Raw genomic sequence first — 26296 nt, forward strand, 5'->3', positions numbered from 1 at the left:
TTCGCAGTTGGCTAATGTCTCTTGAGATTGACCGCCGTGGTCGAAATCGGTCTGAAGGACCTTAATACGTTTTTGTTAATAAAAATTACTAATAAAACATATGAATTAAAAAATAAAATTTTGTTAAGTTAATAATTAATAATAATATAGCTTAATAATATAATCTATCCCTTTCAATTTTAAGCTATACTTCTCATTCTGTAAACTGTAAATATAATAATTTAATAAGGGCGTTGGTATAACTGTAAGTTGTGTGTGAACAGGTCGCGACTGTAAATCACTCCATTGTTATGCCTCGTACGACTTTGATGAAGCCTAACGTCACTGACATATAAAGTATCTACGTTTGTGTTGTAGGGCGAGCTAGCTAGATGCCTGGAAACGGCTTAAATACTCAATTTATATCGATAGGTTAGTCGTGCTTGACATATAAATCGAAACGCACATGGCATTGTTATGTCTCGTGGAAACGATGCTATTTAATCAATGGGTTTTATAGATTGCTCGAAATCCCTGCCAGAATAGAGGACAACTATGTGCACAAGTTACCTTAATTTATATAAACACGTTATAATTTATTTTTATAATTACAAGCTGTTTGACTAACTAATTTATCAACGCATATACCAAGCGGCTGATTGTTTATTACTGCCTCTTCGGTCTCAGATCCCGAGGCATTAGGTCCAACCCCTGGGTTGAGCCAATGAGTCATTGGGTTTGTCTGTTAAGAAGTTGGCAAGTTGCTTAAACTCCCATGTCTAGAAAAGCGCATAAAGAACTTGGTCGTTTGTCTGAACTATCGCCAGTAGTGTCGCACCCCATCAAATAGAGAGTGAAAGATTAGAAACTGCACTTGTGTTTGCGCACACACTTGTGCACTATAATTTATCCTTCTCAGATAATGACATAGACGGAAAATTTTGATAGTTTGTTTTTGAGATTAAATACCCAAATAAATACTACTACTTTTATATTGAAGAAAGGTTTTGGCATTGTCTTCGAATCTGTTCTCTTAATAAAGATAAAACTTTGTGTGGATAACCTTATAATATCATAATAATTACTTAAAACTCAATACACATACTTTTCGGAGAAATTATGAAATATTAAATAAACAACGCTTCAATATCATTACTGATGATAAACGAAGTGACGGCAAATGGTTGATGGATTAACCTAGAAATATAATATAAGATATTTTATTTAATTAAAATTTAAAAGCACATAAAATATTGTAACTCTAGCAAAATTGGGCGTGGCACAGCTATACTGTATAGTTACTTATAGAATATGAAACAGGAGGTAACGATCTTCTCTTAGCATTGATTACCAGTAATGTGTAAGTATGATTGTCGCCGTTTTTAATTATAATATTTGGTAAAAATGGATTTTCGTGAATAGATTTTAAGTGATACCTGGAGAAATAGTATGAAAAAACATGTTAAATATAAAAAAAATGCGGCGCATATATTCAGTTCGTTAGTAAATTCTTTTAGTAGTTCTTATGGACTTTTCTTCAACATTTCAGGAACCATCCGAATTTTCTCAAATGTATATTACATTATATTTTGAGGTACCTGCTCTTCTTATGCCTTTTTTGTTACTCTGCGGTGGCGGCAAGATTATATCATTAAGCAGTCGAAACAACGACCACGTATCTTTTTAATTGTAATTTAGATTATCATTTGATTTCCTTAGAAACAAGAGCAGTTTGTTATAACAAAATAAGCTGCTAATTTGATTTTAGTTTTAACCGAATTAGTTATTCATTATGCTGTAACGAGATGGATGTAATTGGTTTTAAGTCGATATCATAATTTATCATAATGAATTGCAGACATGAAATTAAAACAAATATTGTTATGATGATAATACTTCTATTATTACTACCTGTGTTTAAATAAGCAGCCGCTAATTAACGATTATAAGGCCGAGTGTTTTTAAACTTTTTCTAATCTAGGTTTAGCAAATTTATAGATTAACTGATCCCAATTTTCAAATGATCCTATTTTATCAAGTCAATTTTTTTAATCAATATAGAAAGATAACAAATGTTTATTTATTGAAGACTGATATTCTTAGACATTCCGCGAATTGAAGGATTTGTAATTCTTTACTAGTTTGACTTATTGTACGAAATTAACTTATTCTCGTAAAAACATCATAAGGATAATTAAGTATCTTGGAAGTATTTTCGATTTTCATCCTCAGCATTCGTAATAGCAGCCAAGATGTACTGCAGATAGAACACTAATCAGATTGTTTTCATGTGCTTAATAGTGTTAGTGGTTATGATCATGTCTCGAAAAGACAAAGGAAATAGTTTAAAGGGTAGGCTCCAAAAACATTGCATTTTGCAGCATTTACAGAATACTCCTAATCAGATCGAACTATCGAAATATTCTTAATGATATATGACTTGCCAGTCATTAAGCGATCTGAATATTCTTTCCAAAAATGAATATTTTATTAGGCTAGAAATAATTAATAAAAAATATTATAATTAAAAAAGCTAAATTACAATTTTTGTATAATATGACGAGAGTATGTTATGCGTTTTAATTAAATAAAAATAATTGCTTGAAATATGTTCTAATTATGAATTATAAGTTTTCTTTGTTCTCTATTACCAACATAAATCAGTGCATAGCTGCTTGTTATGTATTGATTTTATTCGTTTTGCGTAGGTGCATCAGGTAGGCAACATCAGATAGAGGTCGTAGGAGGATGGTGGAAGCAGACCACCTTCTCCATACCCATTCCAAAAGAGGTGGATGCAGTGGGTAGTAATGGGACACTTAAATCAATATCTGCACTTGTCGAGTACATCCCCACTCGAAATTTCTATGCATGTGAGAGAGAGACGAACTTATATGCAACTGCATATAAGTTCGTCTCTCTCTACACGAGCTTGGGGAGGTGCGCGACGTGACTCGGGCAGATTAAATAAAAGCAATCAACTTGTAACTAGGGAGAATATCTAGGTACACTAGACAGGGGGAACGTGGGCAGCTGTATTGATTTATTTGAAATCTGGGAGAGGTCACTCTCGAAAGGGCAGCGCGTGGAATTATCCACAGCCGTAACAAAGGATGTGAATTCTGTATTTACGGTGATATTTTTCCATTGCTTGTGTCCCCACGTAGCCTTTCTACGTAACACATAAAACAAAGACAGAAAATAATGCTTATTATATTAAGATCACTATTTTCTAAATAAGATTAAGGATTATATTAATAATAAAAAAATAATATTTAAAAAGTTCCATTTAATAGTAAAGACATTATGTACACTGGTAAGTTTTTGATAGAGCTTTGTTTTTACGAGTACAATAAGAAGGTTAGCGTAACTTGTACATGCCTTTTAAGTCTTGGTGTCTAACCCACTGAAGCGATTGGATATAACTATATCGGCATGGATATATCTTGAACCCTAGGGTAAATAGGTTACTTTTTAGGTAGATAGGCTACCACATTACAAAACTGACGTGGTGCCACATGACTGAAGTCGCGACTCAAAGTAAGTCGATACAGTTTAAAAAAAACTTATAATAACATAACTGATAAAGGATGTAGTGTATTATATGAATCTGTAATTCAAAAACAAGTAGGTACGAAATAATTTTTTGCATTGTTTTTTTGCAATGAATCTATAATAAGGCTCATGTCTCATACATGAAGGATGGATTGGAAGTCGAGATATGTTCATTGTTAATATTTACAAGGCTGAGATTTCTGCTAACACGAGCTATATATAAAGGCAGATGATGTCAAAAGTCAATGTATAATTTGTACACATGGTTGAAGATCATATCATTCTCTTTTGTTATTTGAAGAGAGTACCAATGTTCAGTTAACGTGCTTAGTTTATTTGTAATCGTCATTGTTCGGTTCAATTTTATTTTTTTGAAATATTTTTTTATAATAATTTTGAAAATTGAGAATATTTTTATTAATATGCCTCTGATAACGAATGATTCTTTGGAGTCAAATAATGGAAAAGATTACAAAAACATCCAAACTTAGAATGAATAAATTATATTTCGTGATTAACGTATGCAAGTTAGCTAACGGCAGGTGGCATTATGTTGTATATTTATTTCGTCTTTAAACTAGCGATAAGTGTCGATTATAAATTAATGAAGAACAATGAATAATAATGATATTACGTAACATGATTTATTTTGCCCATAAATAAATCTGTCACATAATTTTATAAATGAAATAGCTTTTTCTAGAATATTACAGGTTCCACTCATATCATATTTTGAGTGCAATAATCCTATGTTCCAAGAACTTTATTTAAGGTATTTTTTCAGAAATATTTTATGTTTTACAAATATGTAAAATTATTTCAATTTTTTATATCCTGTACTGATTTAAAAACAACATTTCGGTTGTTTAATCTTTTTCTTTTTTGGATAGACACGACGGCAAGTTCTGCATGGTAAGCAACAGGGTATCTCATCTTCTTCGCATTGAATTTGTTTGCATGAGTGAGTAGCTGGCTTTGCTTTGGCCGGTGCTCGCGGTGTTATTAATTCTACCTGAAAATATTTGTTCACAAATAAACTCATATAAATTATATTTTTGTGTATTTTTTTCCCTTCTCTATACCTCTATATTGCCTGTACGGTTTGGTTCATCAGTTTGTTTGCCAATTTTAAGCAAGAACACATCTTTATCTGGATGTAAAACTTTTTGTGCTTGTACACCCTTTGGAGCATCACTAGGCGTGACATTGCAAACGTTACAAAGATTATCATGTTCCTTCTTCTTGCTATAAATAAGTTCCGAATTAAGGGCTGTTCTGTTAGTTAGTGATTCGCAGATATCGTCAGGAATCTGAGAACAAGTTTTCGAAGGTTAATGATATGCAAACAATTCACCTTCGTTCCTTCGAGGAATATTATCAAAATGAACAAAAATAAATTAGTAATTTGTACTGAATTATACTTTTGATTTTTAATTTCATAGAAATTAAATGATTGTAATATTTATATGAACATGTGTGATTTTCGTTTTCACAGTCAATTTTTACTGTTGTATTTTTTTCAATACGTAAGAGCTTGTAATATACATAAAGAATACGATTCCATTCCATTACGAGCTATAGAAAAAGCTTGATTTCTGGGGCACAGTGGGAGAAATATCTGTTAAAATACTCAGGACAAAACAAAGCTGTTGTATTAGGTCATAAGCGTGCAATTATTAACAGAAGAAACTTTCAAAGATAGAAATATACTTATTCAATGAATAACTAGGGTTAGGTTTGAACCTGGAAATTCAGTCTGTTAGCAGGACCACCGTCATATTCACCCGGGAACCCACAAGTTTCTGAGCATATTGATTTATCGTCATCACAGGTGCACTGGTTTTGTAACTTCATCTGTGATGGAGTCAGCTTTGGCGGCTTTGTAGTACTTTTCGGAATTCTTATTTTGACCTTTTAAAACAATAAATCGCAATAAACATTATATCGTCAGTAATATTTACTTACAAAGACACAATATCTTAAATTTAATAACAATTTCGAATGAAAATATGTATAATGTCAAAATAAAATATAAGTTACAAACTTCGTTTCCATTAAATATAGCTCCGATTTCTTCATACGGTTTATTTTTATGGATTCCATCACCAGCTTTTCCCATCATTTTGTAGTCAATGTTACAAAAAAATCAATACTATGTAATTTTGAGCCAACAGGATAAATAATGAAATCTGTCACGCTAATGATATTCATAGACTACGAGAAGAAATTAAGAACATCGGAAGAAGTATTTCTTTTTTATCTGCGAAAATAAAGGTCATTGGACTACATATACATATCAAACTTAGGAAGAAAAGGCTAGCCAAGATAAATATACCTACACAACTACAGGATGTCATTTTGAATGTAACGTTTATACTACAAATTCAATATATAATTATAATTGTTACAAAAGTTTTACATAATTATAGCTTGGAAATTATAATATTTTCAATACTTGCTGAACTGATATGGTAATTTCAATTTGTATTTTTGTTACTTATATTCAGCTCATAAGTCGAGATTAGCTTACATTAATACCGTATTCATTAATATTATTAACCTAGAAGTATTTATGTTGTAAATTATGTATATACTCGTATCTTGTTTTCATAGATTCAATTCTGTTATAGAAACGAAAATACAAATAACAAAATTTCCTTGGGTTTTCGTTCAAATATAATCTCATAACATGTTTTTTTTAAATAATCTCAATTAAAAATTGTCGAGGCAAAGAATTTCGCCTGAATGTGACATTTGATTGTTGAGGGTTGGGAATAAAACAAGCGACCGCTATATTTAATAGATTGATTATAAATGTAAAAATGCGATATTAAATATATAAAATATGCTAAACTGCACCTATTTATTTGAATTAAATGATAATATTGTATAAAATGTTAGATGCAATCACAATACAGTATGTTATTTTTTTAATAGTATATAAAATATAGTATTTAAATATTTGCTGAAAGGGTATTGTGGTAGGTACTAATCACTAAAATCAACTATTAAATTATTCTACCACCTCCTATAATTCGTTCAACCATGTCCTTCAATAAAAATATAAATGTAATTTAAAAAATATGTACGTAGTACCACAAACCTGAGTATTCGAAATCAAATCAAACAGTATTTTGTATATTTAATCTTAGTACTAAACTCTAAATTTATCAAACAAATTAGCGCAAAGTGAAAACTAAATGACGACAAGTCAATACAAATATTATTAAAGCTGTATCAGGGTAGCAGTAATAGGGTTTTCTGCTATAAACATGAACGTAATGTTTATAGCAGAAAACTCTAATACGCGTTTTTTTAAGGAATTTCAAATATTTTTTGTTGAACCATTGGAGGAGCTTTGTTTTACATTCTGATAGATTTTCTGATCTCAAAAGTCGAGCGAGCTTAGACGGTAAAAAAACGAAATAATCCGACTTATAATAATTACATAACACTTGTGAAATTACGTCTGAATATAGATTCAACCTGAGCACGAGTAATAATAGCATACATAAATTTGTTTTATTTGGTATTTAATTAGCGTGTATATTTAAAAAAAAAAACAATAATATTTTTTTTTTATATAATATAGTATTTGTATATTACTCCTGTTGTTTAATCTTTTATTTGAATAACGTTTGAGATAAACTAACTAATGAAGTTATTTTTTCTTCTTCTTTTGTTTTACACAGCAGCAAGGGGCCGGTTCTGGTTCGCATTGAGTCTCTCGAGTGTCGTAACGAAATGGGCTTCTTTTATCGGGACCTTTGGGCGTCACGAGTTCTAACTCCATCTTGCAGCGCCGGTCACCATTAGGACCTACTTTTGCTACCTTATAAAACAAGAAATCTTAAGAATCATTAAAAAAGAATATATGAAATGTAATGTTTCTATTAAATTAGTTACCTTTAATAGAAAAACATCCTTTCTTGGGTGCAAGACAGACTGTGCAGCTCCCGGACCAGGCACATTTTTGGGAACTAGGTTACATAGCCATGGACATAGTCCCGGTTTTGTTGAGGATTGCTTGACTTTGGCTTGAACTTGGGTACCCTTAGCACTCATTGCCTAAATTTTGATAGAACAGTTCTCAAGATTATATTAGTGGTATGGTATGGTAAAAATTGTTATATAAATCACACCTAAATTTTCATATTCCTATAAGACAATTATAGTTATGATAGACATCAAAATACTATTTTTTATATGTGACGTACGCTACTTGTATAAAATTTTCTGGCAACGTCAAATCAGAGCCAGAAATGATGGCTTGTTTTTTATTCTGTAGAAATATGCTTAAAAACTAAAAAGAAAACTAACGATGAATATGAGAAAAACTTTCGTTGACGAAGACTAATTTCTGGTAATCCAAGTGATTCATTCCACTGTTACTGGTCGGATAAAATAATTTTACTATATATTTTTATTATTATTTAAACACGTACACCGATATCATTTTACAAAATATAAACATCTGTGTACTTGAGAAAAATATGATTTCTATAGTCGACTATAATATCTTTCAAATTTATAATTTATTTCACCAGAGATTTAGGACAAATGTTTTCGATTCGAATTAGGTTCTATCTTTCGTATCTTGTGTACTTGACTAGGCCAGCAGTACAGTACTTATACCCACTATCTTTTATAAATTTCTATTTATTTTACTGGTCACTTTTTCATATAAGTATTTAAACATTTGATATTTATATTAAGTAGATCTTGTACACATTATGATAAACAATATGTACTTTTTGTCTTATAAAAAAGTAACCATGTGCTAAGCAGCTACGAATAAATTTCACTAAGTCTACCTAACTTAACACGGACTACCTTTTTTTATTTATTAAGGCTTACGTTGACTCAGCTATTGACGACAGTACTGGCGTCGAGGTCTGAATACTATATAGTTAGCGCTTTGTTGTTTAATTATATGGTGGATATATTACAAAATTCTAATTTGTCACACAAACGTAAGAATTTTATACCATTTGAATATTCCTTATGATATTTAAGCCATGTTAACTAAATTTAACTTTGTTATTTGAAAATTGAGACTAGAAGACCAATAGGAACACAGACAGAAATAGACATTCATGAGTGATGCTTTGCTAACCAAAAAATTCACGACACAACTTGATGCCGCTTTTTATACTAGGCCACTACTTATTGTTTCTCTGCCTAGATCGGCAAAGATAGGAGGATAACTTTAAAATAAGCAGCCAGAATACTTAATATTCGCAACCAAGAATTGCTAATAGTACTTAATTGGTAAATCTCAACAAATGATCGACTAAAATCATGGCATTATTGATGCAGCATCGTGACGCAAAGTAAACATTAATTTGGCAGCGCTTATTTAGACTTATTATGTTTTCACACGACCTCACATGTCTTCAATTTTCAGTTAGACTGACTTGATTTAAACCTGCCTTTATAGCATAGTATTTTAGTAAAACTTTTTGTCAACATTTCCGGCCTCTTTAGCCGTATGTATATATATGAATGATTTTATATCTAAACATGTTTTTTATTTGTTTTCACCTTAACAGTATCGTATATATAATATTGGCAAGCTAGCGGTACAACAGTAAAAATTACGCTTATCAAATGTTAATAAATAATAAAAGTGTTGTGGTTATTGTAGAATATCTATTTATTTATTGATTTTATTTATATTTAGCCACAACAGGAAGAACAGCTCTTCAAACAAGATTCTAGACTTGTGAATTTACAGGGAAGAACTGCACTGCAGTTTCGTGGTAAGCAAAATTGAGGAATACCACAGTACACAGTACACTGTCCAGCTATACTGCGACATCGAACAACAGGACATGCCTTTGCACGATTAGAACAGGGAGAAAGTTTCTTGCGATGAGATTTAATCTTTGGCTGACTTCGAGATATCCGGGGTCGTTTGCGTCCAATCGGGCAAGGTTTTAGGCACGGTGAGCTTTTGCAAGGTATGGCACAGGGCGTCTTGCAAGGCTTAACGCATTGGCTACAAGGTGAAACTGGACAGCATGAGGGTGGTTGTGGAGGGCATGGCTTACATGGACGATATGGGCTTCCGTAGCATGTAGCTCTGCAACAACTTTTACAGGGAAGTGTTCGACAACTCGTTTGTCCACATGGCTTTTTTCTTGAACATTTAGGTCTACAGGATGTAGGTCGGCATACTATTAACTTACATTTTGAATGGCGACAAGAGCGAGGTGGAATATAAGATATTGGACATGGCACATTACATGGCGATGTACGAGATGGCGGTGGAGTCCACTCTAACATTAATTCATTTTTTGCTAAAGGTGCCCCAGTAAGTTTTCGAATAACAATTTCGAAGACACCTTTCCTAGGATTATTTATATTAGTCACCTTCACTAATCCCTGTTCTTGTCCTGAAGAAGCCAATACACACTTAGGACCCTGACAAGGATCATTTCCATGCACGGGACATGTTTCTTTAGGCCCGATCTTAATATGCGAAACCGTAGCCGTCATATCTCCCTTTGTGGTTCCTCCCAATGCTGGACAAGGTTTTTGTGACTTTTCGTCTTTTATAGTAACGGACTTAAAAGTACCTGATGCCGTTGCTGCTCCCTTAGAATTTTTTGCTGTGAAATTAGGCTTTGCGGTAGAACTACTACGCCTTTTAATGCTTTGATTTGAACAGGATTGAATACTTGATTTGGAACCACTTTTTATAGCAGTACCTGACGTTTGACTTGTCTTATGTAGTTTTGCATAAGAACCTTTTGATCCCATCCCCTTATTATCTGAGCGTTCTTTCTTCTTTCCAAAAAAATAAATTTCAGGGCGAAGTAAATTTTTAGTAACCCGATTCTTATATTTACGTAAAGGAACAGTGGATACTGAGCACGTTGAACAGTAATTTGAAGTAGCCTCTGTTTCGCTTTTTAATGATGTCTTCCACTCCTCACAAACTTGAAAAGATTTATTAATAGAAGCCGTAGCTTGTGTACCTAGTGTCATCCGGCCATAATTATGAGAAAGAGACATATAAACTGATGTATCTTTTACTCCAAAACAGCCAGCTTCTTTAACATCTTTAAAAGAGCCCCACGATTCCCAAGTACGATCAACGTTGTTATAAAATATATCTGTATGAGTTTCAGATATTCGTTTTCTTACAGAGACATTATTTGTCGAATTTGATAAAAAAGACTGTTTACTGAAAACTTGCAAATCGTAAATTATATGCTTTATTTTCCTCGATGATAACTCTCCGTCCTCCTTTGTTTGTTGTAACAGCAAGTTTTGTAGATTACCTACGATAAATTAATAAATACTATTAGTTAAAATAAACAAGTCATAAAACCACTAATAAAATAATTTATTAATTTAGCAAATATTTCTTACAAAATATACAATAAGAAACGTAAATGCAAAATTGAAATGTTAAATTTTTAATCAATATTAAAAGAGCAACAGTTAGTACAAGCTTGAGCACACTGCGCTGTTCGCTCCTCTCTTACTGGCACTATCTTTTCATGTGTTATCACGGGTGTTATGAATTGATATTCAAGTTTTGATTTCCTTCCGGGCATTTCAATAGTCTTTCCGATTCTCATTTTTATTATTTGTCTTGGAAAATCATATACAACACCTGGGTATTGTTCTGAAGTGGTTGACATTAGTTGGCCTGGCTCATCCCTAGCTAAGTCACCCACTCCATCTGAAGTGAACTTGAAGTGTGTTCTTTGTTTGTGGCCAAGGTCACAGGTATCCGTAGGCAATTGAAATACAACCTTGTTTCCAGTCGGACAGCAATCTGCACAACAGGGAATATGCATGCATTTTTAAATATCAAAAAAATAATTATAGTTATAACATCATAGCAATATGTTTTTTTTAAATTTATAATAATGTTTTTTAAGTAAGACGTAGTCAATACATATTTAATGTTTAGTAATTTTTATACAACAGTTACCGTAACACTTTATTATTTATTGCTTGTATGTTTTATTTGTGTGTCATATCTGCTAATTAATCATATAGAGAATTTAAATAAACTTAGCATGATAGTAAATTATAATTAAAATTTACACCTGATTCCTACAACAATTAGAAGACAAATAAAAAAATCTCGTGATTAAAAGGAAAGCTTACTGTTCACATTTTTAGTATGAACATTTATAGTGTAAGACATCGAGCTATAACCATTGCTATATAATTTTTATTAATGTAACAAATATTATCAGGTCCAAAGAAAATATCATATGCATATTCCCTACTGCTGAATATTTTTTTTTTACTTTTCATTTGACAGGTAATAATAAACTATATGGTAATTGTATAAATTATCGCTTTTTCTTTCCCTTTGGATTTTTTAATCGTCGAACACAACATTCACAGTCAAGGTCAGACTGTAGACAGGTATTTATTTTCTTTATTGGTGGTTTTTTATCTGGTCCTTTTGGAGTTGCAAGTTCCAATTCGAATTTACATTTCTTTTCATTTAAAACGGCTGTTTTAGCTACTTTTAATACAAACACATCCCTGTTAGCTAATTCATGCTGCTTGACATCACCACGAGCCAAAGCTGTTTGTTGACCGTGTTTTGATGCTTGAAGGCACCCTTCAGTCAAACAGGTGAATTGTGTCCCAGTAGGTTGTGCGCCTTCACAACAAGTGGCTTCACAGGGCAATGCTAAACTTATTTGATTTTTCCCACATGGCGGTTCGCATGGTCCAATATCTGTATTTTTGGAATAAGGACATTGCATGGAACAATGTGTCTGACTTATTTTTTTTATAATAGAAGCACTAGCAGGGACTTTAATCTTAAGCTCGTTGCCACCAAGGTTTGTGCCTATCTCCTCGAATTGCTTACTGCGACCTGGTCATCAAAAGATTTTCATACCTGAATATCCTATTAACAATAATTTAAAACTTAATTATTTATGCTCACCTTTCGGTACATGTAAACAATATTGATCAGTATTCCTGCAAACCATCTGCTGTTTTGGTTGTGGTTTGGGTCCAGAACAGTAACATGGGTCATCAAGGTCCGTACAGGGCATACTATTATAAGGGTCTCTAGCTGCAATAGTATATTTAGTTTTGAAAAAAAATCTCATTAAAAGCAAGAGTTTTTTTATTAAGATTAAAAAAGTGGGTATGCATTTTTTATTCGCATAAGTTATTTCACAAAATTAACCACCTTAAATAGTTTGTGTATTTATAATGCACTCTTACCTGGGGGACAAACACCACCACCTCCACCGACGTTACAGGGTACCCCTGCACTACCTCCAACTCCACCATTAATATTGCCTCGTGCTGCTCCGCATGCACATGGATCTTGCATGCTTTGGTATTCTCTCGTAGGAGTGCAAGATCTATCAATAATTGCTGAACTTTTACCGGCTGCTAAATTTGGTGGACCACCCGGTCCCTGAAATCTAGTTATAATTAATTTGCCAAAACAGGATATACGTAAAAACATAACAATTTCGCCGGTCTCGGATCCATCTGGTCCAACGATTCGAAACGAATCTTTAAGAGCTTGGTAGCTGACATTGGTTGGATCTTCCAAAAAAGTTTTGCGCGCTTCAACAAATTCTTTTGTCATATCAATTACACATTCTCCCATTACAATTTTTGTTGGCAAACATCCACATGGTAGAGCCTTATACACACAAACATTTATGGGATATTTATTCATGGCAGTATTGATTTCATTTTCATTTAGAGAAAAAAGGCAAGATTTCCCATTGTTAAAGGATTTGATAAATGGGCCGGTACTCTTCACTAAGCAAGCTCCTGGTTCGTCGTCACAGATCTCCAGTGGTTCAACTCCCGGACATGCGATGTTAATACATGTCCTAAAATCCTTATCAGAAAAACAGGGACTTTTAATAAAAAATATTTTATCAACGAGAACCTCTAAGAGGAAAAGCCCGTCATTCTGTTTCGTCATTTTTTGGTATTATTTTGGGGATGAGATCTTATATCTTATTTGATTTGTTAATATAAAATGTTTATAGACATACTTAAAATTTTGAAAGTGATAGATAAACAAAAGAATAGTACGTCATATAGACATTGTTTTTAATTTCATTTCTTCTAATGGTATAGATTATTCCATCTTAAATGACAAGTTTGTATACGCAAGGGGTATCTTAAGGGGTAAGGGTTGTCTAGCCATTATTTTCGTTTAACACGTAAATTAATATTTTGTACAATATAATTAATATTTCTTTATACAATATAAATAAGAATACTATTGAATAAAAAATATGTTTTTTTTCATTACCCTCGCAACCCTGAATGCACATATTTCTACAGCACTGCCAGGCATACAATGTTCAAATTGCAAGTATGTTTATTTATGTTAAATCTCTCTTATATAGCTTATAGAAGAAAGAAGTACAAAAGGATTAGTTGTCGGGCTATCATTAGAACGTTAAAGTTATTTTTGTCACCTTTAGAAGCCATAGAACATAATTTTATAAAACTCGCTATTTCTGATGAGTAACTTTTATCCAAATTCTTTACCAAGAAGCTTTTACAAGCAAATTTAAAATAAAAATTAACAAAGTCATGTAGCGTCGTATTGTATATCTCCTTCATCATTTTTCGTTAAATAACACATATAAACAATAATTTTATAGAATAAACACAATATATATATATAACACAATCAGTATCGAGCCAATTTATAGTACATATATGCAGCTCATAAATATCCTGAATAAGGTGTATGTACGTAAATTCAATATGATAATATAAAAAAAAAAATAATACTAATATGATATCTAAAAACAACAATATTATTCCCAGCATTTACTATGAATTAATTACTGTATTTATTTTGATGAGTTGGCATTTTTTTTCAAAGGACTACTTATTTATCACTGATTACTGGGATACTTCCTTACCATATACAATTGATGTAAGTTGTCGCGGATTTTTCTGTGACATTTCGGAGCTAATTTACAAAAACTCGTCGTATGCCGTAAAAAAAATTTAGAGAACTAAGATGTTATGTTCCATGTGCCTGTAGTTATGCTGATTCACTCACCATTCCAACCGGAACACAACAATACTACGTATTGCTGTTTGGAGATAGAATATGTGATGAGAGGGTGAGTGGTGGGTGAGTGAGGATACTACTCCAGACGGGTTTGCACAAAGCCTTATCTATACATATATAATTACTTGTCCTGACTGATTCCTCAACGAATAGCCCAAACCACTAACTATCCTTCACTTACAATTACGCACGAGCGAAGCCACTGGCAGCAACTAGTTACCAAGTAAATGTTCTGCTTTCATTTATAAATATAGTTTTTCTCGTTTTAGAACTGCACATCGACCAGTAAGTAGTCACTATATGCTTCATTTTCTTATTCATCATGCCTGGTCATAATATTTTATTTCCGTCATTATATTTATATTAAAGGTATTCCTAATACTTAAAAATAAACTAGTATGAAAACATATAAACTTTATTTAGGCAAATGAAATCCACGTAAATAAGTATAGCAGTGTTTTACTTTAATCATTTAGAAAATTTACGTACTATACAATCATATTTAACTGTAGGATAATTTTGATTATACCAATTACAAGCTTCATTCTTAAACGGTTTGCCAACCCTGAAACAATATACGTTAACAGTACAAGTTATAAAATTATTTTTTCCTCGTGCTAGGGGTAATGTATGAGGTATTAGGTAAAAAAACCCTATTTCCATCCCTGAGGTCCAAGCTTGCTATTTTCTATCAAACTCGTTTCAATGGTTTAGCGTTGAAAGCGTGACATATAGACAGAGACATATATTACTTTCACTTTAATAATAATTGTATAGACACATTATATACAATTCAATATTCGTGAATCTTATTATTAGAGCATATGTTCTACAATAAAATCTGCACGGTTCCGGCGCTCGCGTCTACCCCTGGCTGTTGGTTTTCAATGGTCAAATGGTTGGCACATAAACGCTTCTCATTGCACGAGATATTACTTAAGTTTGGACTTAAAAGTATGTTCTAAGTCACGTATGGTAAACGAAATGTAAAGAATTACACTGATACAGACCTCGACTACACTATCGTGTATCTTCAGTATCGTCTAGTATTGCCCATCTACTCCATGATTATTGGTCTACCTAATAACCTTATACAATGGATAAGCCAATATTACTATTATCAATAATTCCAATGATAAAAATAAGAAATACCGAACATGTAGCATATTAATTAATAATACGCATAATTTTGAACTGTTCAATATATGATGTCCCCCGACCGGTTAACCTCAGACTTAACCAGCAGGGTTGGTCATATAGGCACAAGTGTGTGCACAAACACAGCTGAACTCTCTATTGTCTTACTCTCATTATCCTAAAGAGTTTAGGCGCAGAACCAACGGCTATAAAAAAACTCAGTGACTTTTATCTTCAGACGTCCTATTGTTTGAATCTAGGACCTAGGGATCTGCAGCACTATATCAAGCCTAGAGGCTAAAACCAACGAGGCAAATACAGGCACTCATGAGATGAGTGGTTTTTCTCTTGTTGTGGTATTTTTTCTAAGCTATCCGCCCGATTGACTTGAAATTTGTCACAGTTACTCCTTCTCCGACGTAAACGCTCACTAAGAACGGATTTAATTTAACATCCAAAATACATTTTTCTTCTTATCTACTCGTCCGAAGCCGGGACGATAAGCTAGTAGATTATATTAAATCAAAGATGACATGTAAATTGTTGATAATTGTGATCATACTCATTCATCATCCGTTCACGAATTTCCTTTAAAGATAGTGTTTTCGTCAGGTCTGGGTAATCTCGCCATCGTTTCTGGGTTGAGTCTGAAGTGACCGCTGGAGATGGTGCTATTTTAATGTTTAAGGGTTTATCACATTCCCGACAATACGCAGCTACATGCTTCTGTAATGTATTTATATTTACATAATAAATATCCAAGCCAAGTTACTAAAAGTGCACTTTGAGTTTGATGATTTCTCTAGTAAAGTTTTTTTATTGGACATCCAATCAATTCTATGGCATGCAAAAAATATTTTTATTTTTATTCAGTCGCGAATGTATTCGAGGCTTCGGTAGGTTTTTCGATTTTACTTAACTTTTTTAACGAATGTTTCGATAATAACAGATTTACAGATTGACGCGATAACCGCTATCGTAAATACTAAAAAAAATTTTCGAATGATACTTAGTTTTTAATTGAGAGAACACAGTAAAACCCTTACGCCCTCTTGTGTTTGTTTTAATCCCTCACATGCACGCTGACGTCTATACTTAACGCAGTCAAGGTCATACTGATAAGAATGAGGAAAGCTGTCCTGGTGAGCTGTTAAATAACAATTGCGATCAGAGAATGAAATCCTCGTTATTATTAATAACCAAGGAAGGAAACAAGTTTATTGTTATATGATTTAAACAATAATTAGTTTAGGTTTACCATTTTATAATGTATTAGATTGAGGACCAAAATAAGTGCTTCTTTTTAAGCTTGTATTATTAACCAGAATAAGTTTTGAGATAAAGAGAACTGTGAAAATATAAAACCAATTTTCAAAGTGAGTATTATTATTCGAATCATCATATCGAAGTTCAGGATTTATTTACATAATGAATATTGCCTCTTGTTTGTATTTTAAATATATTTCATGTTACTCGCGTTCTACAGATTTTTTTATATTGCCGAAATAATAAAAAAACATTGTTCTTGGTATACTTACGTGTCAAAACTTTTTCGGTAGTCATGCCATAATTATAAAAGGCATCGTGAAGATTGTATGCATTAGCTCCAGGTTTATCAACCCAAAACGCTTTGTCTTTCTTTGCCATATTTTCAATTACTGCATCAGGTAGCTCGTCTATAGTGGGTCTGTTATAATTTTATTTTTTAAGAATGGAAATTTCGAAGTAAGCGTTGTTTAAATTGAAGCTACTTATTTAAGAATAGTCAAAACCTTGGTGGTATCTCAACCAGTTCTCTAGTTATAGGCTGTAGAAATTTTCCGATGGTGCGCTGAGTCAACAAAGGAGGTTGGTTGGGCGTCAAGCTCTCATCAGTACACACGGTTGGTGAAACATCATCAATGACATATCTGCAGTATTGACAAATTAATACCATTCGATGTGATTAACATTTATGTTTTCGCATAAAAATGTTGTTAACGTTTAATTTGTAATTATTTTCTAGGCACTTAATTGGTTCAATTAGAACAGAAATACATTTGTGTAAATTTAAATAAAATATGATTAAATTTCATAATGAACCTGAATGATTCTTACTTTTCTGGATGATAACCCTTAAGCTTCGCCACATTGCTGTGCGGATAACGTGGATGTGACATTATTAAGCTAGCTAAAAAAGTTAAATAAATAAATATTATATATAAAAAATATGTAAATTGAGATAATATAAAATACATTTCGAAGTCAAAGTGAGTATAACAAAATATATATTGACTAACCATTCGATTTTGTTTCGTATGTATGCTAATTATTTAGTCATATTTTCAAAATGAAAATATAACTACTTTTAAAGAATTCCCCTATTATAATTCTATTTTAATTTAAAATTAAGTCTATTTATATTAAAACTAAACACCTACCTCAACAGTAAGTAATTAATTACTATTAATATTTATTTGTTGATCAGTTGAGGTTGAGTTGAATATATATTTTTTATTTCATTATAATAATAAAAAGTAATAAAATTCAACGTGTACATTATTTTATAAATGTAATGTTTTACAGCATTGTAACGTTTAATGGAAAGCGAATTTAAATTTAAATTGTATAAAATAATTTGTGAAATTAAAAAACTGAATTTATAACCGAAAATTTGCAATTGAATAATACAGATAATAGTAATGATTATTAATCGTTCGAAATTTATTCGGATATTTGTATATCGTTCAATTATCGTTTATAATTTTGTATAATTGAAAAATAACTTAAAAAATATAAAAACGAATTTTTACAAATCTAAAAATATTTTTTTATAAACAAACTAATAAATTTCTCTAACTGAAATTATTGTGATTTGACAATTTACGTTTAATATTTTTTTTTGGTGTGGTTTAACATTATTGTTTTAAAATGACACAACTGGTACTATTCAATTCCTTATAAGGCTGCATCGTATCGTACGGATGTGCGTACCATTACATTTCCTGGGCCTACTTTTTATACAGTAGTAGGTATTGTCTCAGTCCTGTTAAGCATTTTAAATTTAAAATTATAATGATATTGAAGACTGCCCGAAACACATAATTGACGACCTCCGCATGTGTCTTGTGACATTGACACACAGCGTATTAAAATGACTTTATTGTGATACAATTGACATTACAGTAATAGTAATAAGTGATATGCAACAACTTTATATGACCAAAAACTATGTTTTTATCAATTGTTTTTTCATCTACCGACTATCAAGACGGAATTTTTAATGTTACTGATTTTTCAAAAACTTTTGTCAAGAGTGTGATCCACCCCTTAATCGAAATTCATAGAAGGGAAGTTTTTTAGGATATTTTAGAACTTTAATAAAATGTTGAACAATTATTGTTAAAAAATAGAATAAGTTAAATAAGAAGAGTAGCTTAGCGGAAGCTATTAATTCAATATCAATTTACTTTAATTCGGTGTTAATATTTATTTATAAATTGTTTAAAATTTAACATTTTAACATTATATTATTTCAATATCATGCAAGAAACAATAATGATATAGATCTGTTACAAAATTTATATAAACTGGATCAAATTTTTATAGGTTCTGTACAATTTAGTACTATATCGTGTAGTAATAGGTCATTGTAAAAACAATAAAATCATTCGAGCACTCGATTATCTCGTTCACAATTTTATTTACTCTTATTACTAATCCATAAAAATGAATTATAGTCAATACATACAGTACATGTATTACAATTTGTATAAAGTATTTTATTTTAATTAATTTCTGAGATTTACATTAATATATTATTTATTATTGATAACATATACATATAAAACACCACAACTCAATTATAATCACATCACCAATCTCTTAATATTAATTTAGATTCTAACATTTTATCTATTATCGATTCGGTAGTTTAACTGACATTACAATATGTTGCCTGTAACGTGCCTGCGCTTTAAGTATGAAAGTTTATAATTATCTGTGTTAAATTCAGTCGGTGTCTAGATTCGTGAGTAAAAGGAAATCCATTCATTGGTGTGCGTTATCATACTGTACGTAAATAAATTTAATTCTCTGACTCATAAATTCGGGATAGTCTTTTAAAAAAAAATTATGTCGAAAAACATAGTATTCGAGGGTTGGCTAACGAAATCACCACCTTCGAAACGCATTTGGAGAACTGTAAGTAATTTTAATACACTTCTTTTTATGTTTTAGTTTGTTGACAGATTGGAATTTAGCTAGTTACTTGCGGTAATTTACATTTCAAGAAAATGTTAATTTTGTTATTATTTACAAAAAACCTCTTATTTTATGTAAATAACCATGTTAAAACATTTTTTGTTCAATCAGAAATGGCGGAGAAGGTGGTTTGCCTTGCGACAGTCGGGTGAGCTCCCAGGGCAATATTTCCTAGATTATTATGCCGACCGTAATTGCAGACGGCTCAAGGGTACTATCAACTTAGATTTCTGTGAACAGGTACTTATCAATAACCATTACATATTTAAACTTAAATATATATTTATATAGTTCATGTTTTTGCATTATGTTTCAGCAAGAATACTTATTATTCAGAATTTATTCATGACTTAAGTGTATGGTAATCACATTATCTGAATAAAGCTGTTTACTATACAATGATATTGTAGGTAGATGCAGGATTGCATATGGAACGTACAAATCAAGGAGCACCAGACCCGAAGCTACGCGGCTCTGTATTCACAATTCAAACGCAATCACGGACATACCATCTTGAAGCTGATTGTGAATCCGAAATGGAAAAATGGGTCGCTGCTATCTGTAGTGTATGTGGCTTGCGAGCAACTGACGAAACACCCAGCTATTCTGGTAAGTAATAATGTATAATTTCTTCCGATGTAATCCTTCATTATAAGGTCTTTAAAATTCTGCTTTAAAAGTGTTTACTAGAAAACTCCACCACATAAAATACTTAAGATAAATTATGATACTTTGTTTTTTATATGTATAATTTAACACTTTTATCAACAAATTTATTTACAAAACTATATATAATAATTTCAGTCACTATTTAATAAATTATATTTATATTTAAAATTTTGCTTTGATCTTTTTGCTAATTTATCTTTACCATTGTCATTTAAAAGGTTTGAATTTAATCAAATTATAAATTATTAATATTTTTAAAAAGTAATATTAAAAGACATTTTATTTACACTGCAACTTGTTGCTGCTTATAATATAAATACTGTTATTAAATTATAATTATTATTTTATATTTGCTATTGTACATTTTATATTTTAAAATTTGCTAATGCGACTTTACCATTGCACTATATGACGGAAATATTATTATCTTGCAAGTGAATGTCACCATAATATTATTACTAGCCAATAACCTTATATTATGTTCTATTTTAAATAATTATTTGAAATTTTCTCAAGAAATATATATGTTTAAAAATCAATGACTATAACCCTGCTTTTGGAAATCTTATAATAATACTGTGTCTTAATTTATGATAACTATTTAAACTCATGATTGTTTTGATTCTATTAATTTAGAATATATCTTATAAAAATGATATAAAGAATTTGGCTCACTGCGAAATAAATTTCTTCTAAGGAATTTGATGTGTCATTATAAAGCTTTTGGTAGTTACACTAGCTTCAAGCTCATTGTGATTACAAAGTGTAAATTAATATTTTTAGGCATATATCAAAACCATTCAGTGGCTGTAGACAATCATCCGAATACGAGTTCAAGAAATAATTCTAATGTTACAACACCTACTGTCAATGGTCAGGTTACCACAATGCCGGTTGTAAATAATGTTAACTACGGTACTATAGCTGCAAATGGTCAACAACATTCCTTGGTTTCTAACGATGAAGACAATGCCATAGCCATCGCAAACGATGAGTATGAATGCGGTGAAAGTACCGGACCATATATCCCAATATCAGAATGCATTACAGGTGTTCGTGCTCCGGTAAATAAATTTTCATATTATTATTTAATATAAATAAATTAATTTAAATAATTCAATTTATTGTAAGATAATTGTTTATTCTATAGGATACTCAAAGAGCGTTCACTTTTGATCCTAAAAATATCGTAACCAGTACAAAGACCTTTGACAAGTCAGACGCTAGCAACAAATTCAAAACATATTCGTATCACGGCACACCTCAGATACGCATTAACAATGTTGCAGTTGAATCGGAAAACGATTCTAACAGCGAGGACGAATGTAGATCACTGAACGCTAGTCAATATAACATAGGTGAGAAAAAATCGCTATTAACTATTATTTAATATTATTTTAAAATCAATAATTGTTGTCTATTTTACATTAAAATTCTTTTTTCTAGGAGAGGTAACGGTGGCAAAAAGTTTCACAAGGTTGAACATAAATTCACAACGCAGTAATGGAACTAGCTATGATGGTATTATTGAATTAAAAATGCGAAAAAATGATAGCTCTGTATGAGTTGTGTTTTGTTATATGATAAATTATCTCTCACAGGACCGCCGGTGCCTCCGCGTCCACCGAAAACGTTCTCATTGAACAAAGATCTAGCTCATCGTGAATCTTTCCATGGACCGAAAGTTCAAGAACCAATCGAGCTTCAAGAAAATACTGTAAGTATTAATTTCATTAAAACAATTTTCATTGTTTGTTTGTTTGTTTCAATTCAATTTTGACTTAATTTTTTTGATTTATTCAACTGACATATCTCGAACTTAATATATTTTTAAGGCGGAGATCTTGTATATAGGCTATATAGTATGTCAACAGTTTTCTAAGTGAATGATATTTATCTTTGTAAATGGTATATAATCTTCGAGTTTTGCTTAAATAAAAATTGACGTATATAGTTTGCGATTTGGGGCAGTGTTTTATAATATAACGTGATATTTGAATAAATGCATAATGAGGTGTGGCGCGCGGTAAGATGTATTAGCACAGTTCGGTCGGATACTAGATACAGAATAGGCGCCTGCCTCGATACTGATTGTATTATAATTGAATATAAACATTGAAAGAAAATAATATTATATTTAAAGGTAAAATTAAATTTTTTTTTACTATAATTTGTAATTTGATTCTACAAATTTGTGCTTAAAATTATCAAGTCCTTCGACATATATTATAATACAATAAAATTAATATTTCTTTTTAGTTTCCTAGTTGAATCTTTGTACTTTACAAGTCGTTTATTACCAATATGTTATGTATTTTTATTTAGTTATAAAAATTAAATAAATTTATCCGGCGTCATAGTTATCACACAATATATACATTAAATTTCGTCGCAGTTAATGTGCTTACCATATGTCGCTAATGGTAAATTCCTAATGTAGCATTTTCATGTCATTGGGCTATAATTCAATAAATGCACTACGACGGTCACGTTGAAAATAATAGATACCGGTGTAAATAAGTGGCTCATTTGAAATGACTTCCTATGTCCAACACGGAGGCGGCCATTACATCGTTATAACAATATTGATTAATGGTATAATAGATGGGGACGTATATTTTCTTTCTGTGTATATAAAGGTGCAGGCAGCCCGGGAAATTCATTGTGAAAAAATATAACGCGTCAGCAGTTTACCGTCACCTCGAGTTTTCATATCATTTCTTTTAATTAATGTAGTTTTCCGGTCGATTATTTTGTTGAAAATTATATTTGATATTCTTGAATTGAAAGTGTTGCTCACGTAGCTATCAACCAGTTTTCGAACATGTGATGTATCGATCCTAATACAAAATATAGGTTATATATATTGGGTAAGTCAAGTTATACAATAATCACTACCAATATTACTCTAGAATTTATTACGTCCATTACCATTAACAGTTTAGTTTGTTTTCGTTCTTCAGGAAACAATCGAAAGCTTAGCTCTGTCTACCTGCGAATGGTAATTAAACAATGTCTCTTACATTCATATTGATGTTTATTCGTATTTCATTATTTTATTCGTATTATTTCAGTATCTATTTGCCATTTCGTCGAATGCGATTTTAAATTCACCATATTGCAATTGCTTTAATGTCTTAGTAATGTAATTTAATTTACTTTATTTTGTCGCGAATAGCAAAATATTTTTAGTATCAGTTATAATTCGAATCAAGATGCTAGTGTTGCCGCGATCGTCTAAATTAATTGCTTAGGGTTCGAATGTTAAATAGAGTCGGCGTGTCTCCATTCTGCTTCTCATCTGACATTTAGATATTTATTGGGTTTGGCGCATTTATCGATAGCTTTAGCGCCTTAACCACGTATGGTGGTAGAAAACCGTCCTACTAGCTAAAGCATTCTGGAAAAAATTAGACTGTTCGCAAGCGAAAGAATAATTTACTTATGTTTCGTCAATGTCTTAACAATGATGATCCTTCCTTAGTCTCCATTTCCCTGGATGCGTTTGCCACGTCCAACGCACCACAACACGGCACCTTCGTCTCCCGGCCGTTCTGTCATCAGTCACTGCGTCCGGACCACGGACGATGAAGATGACGCCGCCATGGGACATGTAAGTTATACATAACATCTAGTTGTTGTAAATTGTGTTTTAAAAAGGGATTAAGATTACTGCCTAGTAAGAAAATGAAATTGTAATAAAATGTTGAGTTCAACGAGTCATGTAAAAAGGTTTATATATGGTAACGAGCTTTTAAAGAAAGAAAAATATTATTATTATTATTGGAATAAGTTTTTTCGAAAAGTTTTCGATCATTTTTGTTCGTGTTTGCATGTATGTATGTATGTGTGTGTGTGCGTGTGCGCGCGCTCCCAAACGCGTGTGTATTGACATGGATATATCTTTGCAGTCGATGCAGTATTGCAATCTTTCGACGCTACCGCCAGCTGTGGATAGGGCGTTAAAGCCTCGTCATTCAAGTCACAGCATCGGCAATATGTACAACTTCTCTGGATTGGTAATTTGCTACTATTTTAAACCTCTAAGGTTTTCGTTGGAGTTAAAATTAAATCGGAGATGTTTTCGCAGGGAATATGTGACGAAACGAAACCGGACGTATTGCAGTATTTAGATCTTGATCTACATACGTCTACCCCTCCGTCGTCTAATGTGAGTAATTGTGGAACATTTTTCAAGTTTTGTGATTTCTTTCATACAAATGGAACGTTCTGATATTGTTTTTTCTTTTTTAAATAGCCCCAAGACTTCAAGAAGCTAAACATTATACATGGAAAATCGCATTCCTCCGCTGATGCGGATTCCGCGTATAAAACCGTAGACTTCTTGAAGACAGAGGCATTTAACATCACCCGTCAGGATGCCGAAGCATCTCGGAGTGTGCAACAATGATTGAGCCCGCACATGGGAAGGATCTATAAACTAGTAATAAACCCGAATGACATGTTCATACGATAAAAGATGGACGCTCTCTATATATGAGATAAACTCTAGAACTTGTGTTGTGTAAATACAGGATATGAGCGAGAGCAAGGAGGAAAAAAACGTAATCGTAAGTTTTGATATATATATGATACCTTAAAGTATTATTTTACATGTGTGTTAATGTTTATCGACATGTATAAATTAGGACCGCACTAATTGCATTTCGCCTATTTCGATACTCAAAGATCGAGAATCTGATCGACTTTCCTTTGTCAGCAGAACGATTGTGAATTCTAATATTTTTCACGTTATGGTTTGAACGTGTCAGATTTTAACGAAAAAAATCCAATCCACAGCTACTGTCCTTCTATGATACGATCGTCGGCACACGATACAAAAAATGTTGGTAATACGTAATGTTGCATTTTTAAACCAATTCGATCTTTTTCCGTTACCTTATTTTTTACGATGTAGGCTTGACTAAATGGAATGTTATCAGTCGACGGTGCTTTCAAACTACTTGTGTGGTCTTTGATTCTCGTTTGGGCAAATAGTAATTAGAGCATAGTTATGACGTCATGTATGCTCTCTCTCTCTCTCTCTATATATATATTTGTATATAATTATTCAATTGACGCTGTTAACTTTCGTCCTACCTACACCTTGATATTTCACTTCGATATAAAGCACGTTAAATTGAAATGACAATTCAACCAAGTGTTATTTGAGTAACGCACAATGAGTGTTCCGTGTTGATGCAATAAAATACAGGATCATATTTATTTAGATTTGTTGAAGTTTGCGTTGTTGTTAAGGTTTAAAGTTAAACGTTTAATCGTTTTTTTTTTAAATATAAAATCACGAATTTTATTGGCGTATTAATCATCAGTGAATTGGTAACTAAACTCTTAGCTTCTACTTAATGAACACAAAAATGCTTTCAAATTTAAGTACGTATTCGTTTCTTATTCTATAATATAATGATTTTGTTTGTTTTAATCACATCAGCGAGAATGATATATTTTTATATACTGGGACATTATTCAGACACGGCCGTCTGATCCAAAATTAAGCAGAGTTTGTCCTATGGAAACCAGACAACTGATATATACTATATATACTACTTTTCTTTTGTAAATACATACTTATATAGATAATTACACTCAGACTCAGGACAAACAGACATGTTCATGCACAAAAAGATCTGTCCT

At 31.8% G+C, this 26296-nt stretch overlaps 5 protein-coding genes across 6 annotated transcripts; 1 reads left to right on the plus strand and 4 right to left on the minus strand.

The window, feature by feature from the left end:
• Nucleotides 1-4378: 4378 nt before the first annotated feature.
• On the minus strand, nt 4379-5696 carry LOC126780637 (uncharacterized). The gene is made up of 4 exons (XM_050505259.1): nt 5579-5696; nt 5278-5445; nt 4617-4844; nt 4379-4546 (listed from the first exon to the last, which is right to left on the minus strand). The coding sequence occupies exons 1-4, from the start codon at nt 5654-5656 to the stop codon at nt 4379-4381; spliced, it is 642 nt and encodes a 213-aa protein (XP_050361216.1). The 5' UTR covers nt 5657-5696.
• Nucleotides 5697-7161: 1465 nt separating this feature from the next.
• LOC126780677 (uncharacterized) lies at nt 7162-7617 on the minus strand. Its single transcript, XM_050505306.1, has 2 exons — nt 7441-7617; nt 7162-7366 (listed from the first exon to the last, which is right to left on the minus strand). The coding sequence occupies exons 1-2, from the start codon at nt 7597-7599 to the stop codon at nt 7196-7198; spliced, it is 330 nt and encodes a 109-aa protein (XP_050361263.1). The 5' UTR covers nt 7600-7617; the 3' UTR covers nt 7162-7195.
• A 1596-nt stretch (nt 7618-9213) lies between these two features.
• On the minus strand, nt 9214-13477 carry LOC126780639 (uncharacterized). Its single transcript, XM_050505261.1, has 4 exons — nt 12781-13477; nt 12467-12592; nt 10994-11326; nt 9214-10823 (listed from the first exon to the last, which is right to left on the minus strand). The coding sequence occupies exons 1-4, from the start codon at nt 13475-13477 to the stop codon at nt 9214-9216; spliced, it is 2766 nt and encodes a 921-aa protein (XP_050361218.1).
• Nucleotides 13478-15036: 1559 nt separating this feature from the next.
• LOC126780631 (uncharacterized) lies at nt 15037-18300 on the minus strand. Of its 2 annotated transcripts, XM_050505251.1 has the most exons (7): nt 18151-18300; nt 17828-17900; nt 17503-17640; nt 17269-17417; nt 16777-16877; nt 16293-16456; nt 15037-15158 (listed from the first exon to the last, which is right to left on the minus strand). In XM_050505251.1, the coding sequence occupies exons 2-7, from the start codon at nt 17887-17889 to the stop codon at nt 15062-15064; spliced, it is 711 nt and encodes a 236-aa protein (XP_050361208.1). In that variant the 5' UTR covers nt 17890-17900; nt 18151-18300; the 3' UTR covers nt 15037-15061. The 2 variants fall into 2 exon arrangements, with proteins under 2 accessions (XP_050361208.1, XP_050361209.1); XM_050505252.1 differs by lacking the exon at nt 16293-16456.
• Nucleotides 18301-19758: 1458 nt separating this feature from the next.
• Nucleotides 19759-25924, plus strand: LOC126780560 (GRB2-associated-binding protein 1). Its single transcript, XM_050505146.1, has 11 exons — nt 19759-19912; nt 20084-20212; nt 20383-20581; nt 21425-21705; nt 21792-21999; nt 22088-22162; nt 22243-22358; nt 24126-24254; nt 24553-24660; nt 24732-24812; nt 24900-25924. The coding sequence occupies exons 1-11, from the start codon at nt 19844-19846 to the stop codon at nt 25050-25052; spliced, it is 1548 nt and encodes a 515-aa protein (XP_050361103.1). The 5' UTR covers nt 19759-19843; the 3' UTR covers nt 25053-25924.
• Nucleotides 25925-26296: the final 372 nt, after the last annotated feature.

The sequence above is a fragment of the Nymphalis io genome, chromosome Z (assembly GCF_905147045.1).
Source record: "Nymphalis io chromosome Z, ilAglIoxx1.1, whole genome shotgun sequence".
In the NCBI taxonomy this organism is placed as follows: Eukaryota; Metazoa; Arthropoda; class Insecta; order Lepidoptera; family Nymphalidae; genus Nymphalis; species Nymphalis io.